The sequence below is a fragment of the Arachis ipaensis genome, chromosome B08, assembly GCF_000816755.2.
Source record: "Arachis ipaensis cultivar K30076 chromosome B08, Araip1.1, whole genome shotgun sequence".
Classification (NCBI taxonomy): Eukaryota; Viridiplantae; Streptophyta; class Magnoliopsida; order Fabales; family Fabaceae; genus Arachis; species Arachis ipaensis.
The window spans coordinates 64638991-64647169 of NC_029792.2; the positions used below are offsets into that span (position 1 = coordinate 64638991).

The 8179-nt window shown below is 41.8% G+C and overlaps 1 protein-coding gene across 1 annotated transcript; it reads left to right on the forward strand.

Moving 5' to 3' along the window:
- Window positions 5037–7713, forward strand: LOC107611062 (G-type lectin S-receptor-like serine/threonine-protein kinase SD1-1). The gene is made up of 7 exons (XM_021108255.1): window positions 5037–5497; window positions 6158–6213; window positions 6305–6453; window positions 6537–6701; window positions 6815–6918; window positions 7215–7365; window positions 7435–7713. Exons 1-7 carry the CDS (start codon window positions 5037–5039, stop codon window positions 7711–7713), a joined length of 1365 nt encoding a protein of 454 aa, XP_020963914.1.

Genomic DNA, 8179 nt, shown 5'->3' on the forward strand with positions numbered 1-8179 from the left:
ACCTCTACTATTGCAGGGTTCTCAGGATCATAAGCTTCTTCTTCATAAGAAGCCTCTTGAGTACTGTTGGATGCAGCTTGCATTCCATGCAGACTCTGAGAGATCATATTGACTTGCTGAGTCAATATTTTATTCTGAGACAATATGGCATTCAGAGTATCAACTTCAAGAACTCCCTTCTTCATAGGCGTCCCATTATTCACAGGATTCCTTTCAGAAGTGTACATGAACTGGTTATTAGCAACCATGTCAATGAGTTCTTGAGCTTCTGCAAGCGTTTTCTTTAGGTGAATGGATCTGAGGATCTACTCCATTAGTCTTTACAGTATCACATATCTGCAAGAATTCAGTTAAGAACTGAAAAGGATCTTCAGATGGAAGTCCATGAAACTTGCAGTTCTGCTGCATCAGAGAAACTAATTGAGGTTTCAGCTCAAAGTTGTTTGCTACAATGGCAGGAATGGAGATGCTTCTTCCATGTAAATTGGAATTAGGTGCAGTAAAGTCACCAAGCATCTTCTTTACATTATTATTATTTTCGGCTGCCATCTCCTTTTCCTGTTTGAAAATTTCTAACAGGTGCTTACTGGTTAGTTGTAATTCAGAGTCCTTTCAGGTTCTGGATCTGCTTCAACAAGAATATTCTTGTCCTTGCTCCTGCTCATATGACAAAGAAGAAGGCACAGAAAAATAATAATAATAGAGATCCTTTTTTTTTCTTTTTTTTTTTTGAATGAGGGAGAGATGTTAGTAGATGAATAAATAAATAGAATAAGATGAGAGAGAAGGAGAGATAATTTTCGAAAATTTTTGAAAAGGAGTTAGTGATTTTTGAAGATGGTTTTTTGAAAATTGTTAGTATTTTTCGAAAAAATTTTTTTTTTTTGAAATTAAAAATAAAAATGATTAGTTAATTAAAAAGAAATTTTGAAAAAGGGGGAAGATATTTTCGAAAAATGAGAGAGAGAGTTAGTTAGGTGGTTTTGAAAAAGTTAAGAAATAAACAAAAAGTTAGTTAGTTGGTTGAAACAAATTTTGAAAAGATAAGAAGTTAGGAAGTTAGAAAAGATATTTTGAAAAGATATTTTTGAAAAAGATAAGATAAGAAGATATTTTTGAAAAGATATGATTGAAATTAGTTTTGAAAAAGATTTGATTTTTAAAATCTCAATTAATGACTTGATTCATAAGAAATCACAAGATATGATTCTAGAACTTAAAGTTTGAATCTTTCTTAACAAGCAAGTAACAAACTTCAAATTTTTGAATCAAAACATTAATTGTTTATGTTATTTTCGAAAATTTGATTAAAAATAAGAAAAAGATTTTTGAAAAATATTTTTTAAAATTTTCGAAAACCAATTTCAGCCAGAAAATACCTGAAATCACAGAAAAACACACAAACTCATAGTAAAGTCCAGAAATGTGAATTTAACATAAAAACTAATGAAAACATCCCTAAAAGTAACTAGATCCTACTAAAAACATACTAAAAACAATGCCAAAAAGCGTATAAATTATCCGCTCATCAATACTCAGCCTGGTTGTTGGAGACTGGGAAGTCGAACTTGATGGATTGTTCATAGGCTATTCCTACCGAATTCTCGAGGATGATTCCAGATCCTCCGAACGGCTGGTTGGATGCTCCGTCGACGTGGAGCTTCCACCGTGTGTTCGGTGTGTCGGGAGTCTCTCCTGTGACTTCTATGAGAAAGTCTGCCATGGCTTGGGCTTTGATTGCTTGTCTTGGCTTGTATTGCAAATCATACTGGAAAAGTTCCGCTGCCCATGCCATCATTCTTCCCGCCAGGTCGGATTTCTGGAGGACTTGTTGGATGGCTTGGTCGGTTCTTAAGATGACTGTGTGCCCTTGGGAGTACTGCTGTAGCCTTCTAGATGAGATTAACAGGGTGTAGGCTAGCTTTTCCAACTTGGTGTACCTTGCCTCGGCCCCTTGAAGTATTTTGATGATGAAGTATATTGGGCGCTGGGTCTTATCTTCCTCCCAGACTAAGACTGCCGCCATTGCTTGTGCTGTCAAGGCCAAGTATAAGTATAGGGGTTCGCCTTCTCTGGGTTTGCTGAGTATAGGAGGTTCCGAGAGTATCCTCTTGAAATGGCTGAAAGCTTGTTCACATTCTGGGGTCCATTCAAAGGTGATTCCTTTTTTCATTAGGTTGAAGAATGGGATGGCTCTTTTGGCCGAGGCTCCGAGGAACCGAGACAGAGCTGTGAGTTTCCCGGTAAGTCGCTGCACATCTTTGATGCATCCGGGGCTTGTCATTTTGAGAACGACTTCGCATTTGTCTGGCTTAGCTTCTACCCCTCTCTGTGTAATCATGAACCCCAGGAATTTCCCTGTCTCCATGGTGAATGCGCATTTAAGCAGGTTAAGCCTCATCTTGAACTTCCTTAATGCCTCGAAGACAATCTGGAGGTCGTCTATTAATGTTCTCGGCTCTGCTATTTTTACCAGGATGTCGTCGATATACACCTCTACCGTTTTGCCAATGAGGTCGTAGAAGACTTTGCTCATCAACTTTTGGTAGGTGGCGCCTGCATTCTTCAGTCCAAAGGGCATTACCCTATAGCAATAGGTGTCCCCTGGTGTTATGAAGGCTGTTTTGTCTTCGTCAGGTCGGTTCATCGGGATTTGGTTGTAGCCAAAGTAGGCATCCATGAAACTGAGGTAACGATATCCTGTTGCCGAGTCAACTAGGGTGTCAATGTTTGGGAGAGGAAAGGAGTCTTTTGGGCATGTCTTGTTTAGGTCGGAATAGTCGACGCACATCCTTCATTTTCCACTGGCTTTTTTTACGAGGACAACATTGGATAACCATGTTGAGTATTTGAGTTCCTTGATGAACCCTGCTTCTAGCAGGCTTGCCGTTTGCTTGGCAACTTCTTCGGCTCTTTCTTATGACATCTTCCTTCGCCTCTGGGCTACTGGCTTGGCCTCGGGTTTTATTGCTAGTTGGTGAGACATGGCCTCGGGATCTAACCCCGGCATGTCTGATAGGGTCCATGCGAAGAGGTCGCTGTTTCTCCTTACGATCTCTATGAGGGGGCCTTTGAGTTCATGGGGGAGGTTCTTGTTTATGAAAGTGAATTGATCTGCCGACTCCCCTATCTGGAACTTTTCCATGTCCCCTTCTGGTTCAGGTCTTGGTTTGTCCTCCATCCTGACGTCTAGGCCTGCTAGGAATACGCCAGCTGCCTTCTTTGACTCCTTTCTTAAGGAGAGACTGGCGTTGTCGCAGGCGACCACCGTTTCTAGGTCTCCCCTTATGGAACCGACTATTCCCTTGTCCGTTATGAACTTCATTATTAGGAACTTGGTACATATTACAGCTGAGAATTTATTGATGGTTTTTCTTTCTAGGATGATGTTATAGGCAGTGGAGTCTCTAAGGACTACGAAGTCTGCCATAACCGATTTCTTGGCATCCCCGGTTCCTAGGCTGATTGGGAGAGAGATCGTCCCGTCGGGTTTGATGTAGTTGTCACCAAGTCCCATGACTCCGTGTTGGTGATTTTTGAGGTCGGATTCCTTGAGTCCCATGGCGTCGAACACGTTTCTGAATAGGATATTTGAGTCGGCTCCCGTGTCAACGAGGATGCGCCTAACTAGTCCTGTCCCAACCATTGCTATGGCTACCATGGGAGGGTTTTCGGGGAGGTCATCGAACCATTTGTCCTCCGGGCCAAATGATATCGTGGGGTGCCTTTTGTTGGTGGCGGGGCCGTCTGTCGAGTTGGAGAGCACCCGGGTATCCTTTCTTGCTTCCGACTTAGATTTGGGCGGACTATCTCATCCGACTACAATGTTGACCACAAAAGTTGGGGGTTACTGGCATCCTTTGGGGGTCCTTGTCTTGGCTTGACAGTTCAGTTTCGATCTTTCTCGGAGCGCTCCCTTTCTCGCCTCCTTGGTTCCCTGATGAGCCGGGAGAATTCGCTTAGTTTTCCTTCTCTGATGACCTGTTCCAAGGTGTCCTTGAGGTCGAAGTAGTCTTGTGTTTTGTGACCAAATCCTTTGTGGTACTCACAGTAAAGGTTCTTGTTGCCCTCTGTTCTCTCTTTTAAGGGTCTGGGTCTGGATAGGATTCCTTTGTCTGCAATTTGTTGATAGACTTCTACTATAGGCGTCGTGAGTGGCGTATAGTTCATGAACCTTCCTACCCGTGGCTGCTTGGGTGGCTTGTTTAGGATGCCGTCCCTGGGAGCTTCCTTGTATCTTTCCACCTGGGTTGTCTGCCGAGCTGGCGGGTTGGCGGGCTGCCGTTTATTGGCCGCCACAACCTGGCTAACTTCTTCATCGTTGATGTATTCTTTTGCTATGCTTTGGATTTCCTGCATGGTCCATATAGGCTTGGTCATGAGGTGTTTCCTAAAGTCTTCATTTAGCAGGCCGTTTGTTAAGCATAAGCTAGCGACCGAGTCCGTGAGGCCGTCGATTTCCAGACACTCATCGTTGAACCTGTCTAGGAACTTCCTGGTCGGTTCCCCAGATTTTGGGTAACTCCCAACAAGTTGATTGGATGCTTTTCCTTGGCTATGCGTGTCGTGAAGCGGGCTAGGAACTTTTGGGTTATGTCCGCGAAAGTTGTGATTGACCCTTGTGGGAGGGTGTTGAACCACCGGATTGCCGGGCCGGCTAGCATCACGGGGAACGCCCGGCATCTAACCACGTCGCCTACCCCTTCCAAGTTCATCCTTGCTTCGAAGGCTGTGACATGCTCTTGGGGGTCCTTGGTCTCATCATACCTCATGTCCGTCGGCTTGTCAAAGTTTCTCGGGAGCCGGACCTTGAGGATTGAGGGGTGGAAAGGGGTTGCTTGCATGATGATGGGGTCTTCCTGCCTCCTAGCCTCCTCTCCTTGGGACCCCCAACGGCTTTCTGACTTGCTTCGAGCGAGTCTGAAAGTCGCTTGTGTACGCGCTTCTTCGTTCCTTGTTAGGCTTCTACCTTGGGTGTCATGTGCGCGGGAGGGGGAGTGAGTGTGGGCGTGGGACCGGCTGGCGTCGCCGTGAAAATGGCTGGCGTCTCCATGGGATTGGCCCCTCGCCGCCAACTCCCGCTCGAGGTTTTGCACTCTATGCCTAAGTTCTTGCATGATCTTGACGCTGTCAGCTCCCGTTCCCCTGAAGGAGCGTCTTTCGGGGGTCTGGGTGTACATCTGGTTGGGTTGAACGGAGAGTCTCAGTCGTTCGACAGCGCCAGCTGTCGAGCTCGCTCTGCTCAAACGGGCCCCGCCTCCTTCGCGAAGTTCCTCCGACGTGATGGGTCGCTCCATGTTCGCACTGGGAATCCCCACAGACGGTGCCAATGTTCGATACCTGGTGACCTCGTGTTATCGGTAGATGATGAATGGGAGAGAGAGGAGAGTTCCGAGTTGACGTGGAGCGGTGGAAATCGTACACCGGTGACATCGGAGGGTGGACGGAGAGGGGGATGGCCACCTGCAAGGACACTCCAACGATCAAGTCAGAGTCCGTACGGGAAGTGGCAGAATTAGGTAAAAATGTGACGTACCTTGGGGGGAGAGCTGTCCTCTCCCCTTATATACTATGTTGGGTGGGCTCATTAATGGTTAGGCCCACTGGTAGAGAGTGAGCTGTCACCTTCCATGTGAGCGGGTCGTTCGTACTCCGGGTCAGGGTGTTGGGTGCCGACCTAGAGGGCACTGACCCGAATGGTGATGTGCTAGAGGTGGCAAGTTGGTCGGACTTCGGGTCGGGTATAGGTGACTGACCCGTGAAATCCTTTGCTGGAGATTTTTGGGCCTGGGTGGGGCAGTGCTCCGACCCGACGACCTCTTGGGCTAGACTGTGGTAGTCCATAACAGAGTCCCTTCTTCAGAGTTAGCTATGGTGCATATGTTCCATCAAACTCTTAATTAATCTTCCATTAGTTTATTATTTATGGCTAAATATTTTTTTTTGTTTTGCTACATAATACTTGTTTGATTGTTTAATACAGCTTAATCTAAATTATTATCCCATATGGTCAACGTTTTCTTATGACTATCATTGAGATTGAAATTCTTTGTTTTATGTGAAATAAAATAAAATGAATCATTGAAGAGTCAAGAAATGGAAGCAAGGTCAAGATAGAAATTGCAGTTGCATGCACCATTATTGTTGTATTATGCAGCTTGCTCCTAGCTCTCTACTTCACTTGCATAGGTGGAGGAAGTGCCAAGGCAAAAGGTAAGAATTTTCTATTATGTTATGAGGTTTACACAAGCTGCTTCTTGAGTTATGGCAGCTACGGTTAACTTGTGTGAAAATATTGATGCAGAGAATGCAGCAATAATGAATAGTTTCATTGAAGAACAAGAGGGGCATCTAGAGCTTCCATTGTTTGATCTATCTGGTTTAGCTAATGCTACTGGTAACTTTTCAATAAAAAACAAGTTTGGAGAAGGTGGTTTTGGACCTGTATACAAGGTAATACATATGATAAGATATTTTGAAAAAATTAAGAATATAAGCTCATTATGAATTGGAATATTTGCAATTGATAATTGTAGGGATTATTGAAAAATGGGCAAGAAATTTCTATTAAAAGACTTTGTAGAGGTTCTGTACAAGGGCTTAAAGAATTCAAAAATGAAATTGCACCGATTGTCAAACTTCAACATCGTAATCTTGTGAAACTTCATAGATATTGCATTCACAATGAAGAGAAAATGCTTGTATATGAATACATGCCCAAAAAAAGTTTGGATTTCTTTATATTTGGTATGTAATCTTGATTCTCTATCCTAAATAAAATTGTTCATATTTCGCAGAAGTTGTAACTATGTAGAATTCATCTTCTGGTTTTGATCAAATTTGGAAAAATATTGATTTTTATGAACAACTTTCTAGATCAAACACGGAGAAAGTTCTTGGATTGGTTGAAGTGTTTTCGTATGATTTTTGGGATTGCAAAGGGTCTCCTTTATCTTCATCGAGATTCAAGACTTAGAATCATTCACAGAGATTTTAAAGCAAGTAATGTCTTACTTGATAGTGAAATGAATCCTAAAATCTCAGATTTTGGTTTGGCTAGAATTTTAGGAGGTGACCAAATTGCAGCAACAACGCGACGAGTGGTTGGAACATAGTATGAACACTTAACATTGTTAATTTTCATAATTGGATAGTACAATGTATTTACTTAATCATAACATTTCTTTTTTTCACCATTATGCATTATGTATTAGCGGATATATGGCACCTGAATACGCAATAGATGGAAACTTGTCAGTAAAATCTGATGTCTTTAGCTTTGGCGTTTTGTTACTGGAGATACTATCCGAAAAGAAAAACAAAGGAAATCATTGGGAAAATGAAAGCACAGATCTTATTGGCTATGTAAGTGTAAACTAAACAACCAAACTATATCATACTACTGTTCATTTACCTAACTTGATGTTGTTACAGGCATGGGATTTGTGGACTAAAGAAAGGCCTCTAGAAACTGTTGATGATATTCTAATAGAGTCTTGTAACCTCTCTCAAGTATTGAGGTGCATTCATATTAGTCTTCTCTGTTTGGAGCAACATCCATATGCTAGACCAGACATGTCATCAGTGATTATGATGTTTGGAAGTGAAATTGCCTTGCCTAAGCCAAAACGACCTGCTCTATTTATTGGAGAATATGCATATCAATATGATCCTGCCAACGAATTCAGTATCGAAGTCCTAGAATCTAGATGAGAAGTATTACTGTATCACGTCTCTAAACGTTCGGCTTATTCACTTTACATGGTATCATAGTTAGAACTTACAAGCCTTACTTAGCAATTAGGGTGCAATTTGTATAATTCACATACCATAAATTTTGTATAGTATTCATCAGGATTAATAGTTAAATTTATCTTTAAAAAATTACTCATTTTTTAAATTAATAAAATATAAAACAAATTAATCATTTTATTAGTTAGTTGATGATGTGTTACATTAAGTACCACGAAACATGATGACGTAGTAGATTAATACCACTTATCATAAGGTGATTGGTTGATTTGTCAGGTCAATAACAAATAACATATCACGTGTTATCTCATATATCATAAAATATTTAGAATCAAATTAGTCCCTAAACATAAATACGTAAGTCATTTTCATTTCTAAAATTTTAAAAATTGATCAAATTAATTCTTATATAAAGGTTTTTTTTCTT

What these genes read in the sequence shown, in the direction of transcription:
- LOC107611062 (XM_021108255.1), top strand. Translation starts at nt 5,037, where the DNA reads ATGGCTGGCGTCTCCATGGGATTGGCCCCTCGCCGCCAACTCCCGCTC. An exon ending in GGATTGGTTGAAGTGTTTTC is followed by an intron (nt 6,919 to 7,214) that starts GTATGATTTTTG and finishes ATTATGTATTAG; the next exon opens with CGGATATATGGCACCTGAAT. An exon ending in GCACAGATCTTATTGGCTAT is followed by an intron (nt 7,366 to 7,434) that starts GTAAGTGTAAAC and finishes ATGTTGTTACAG; the next exon opens with GCATGGGATTTGTGGACTAA.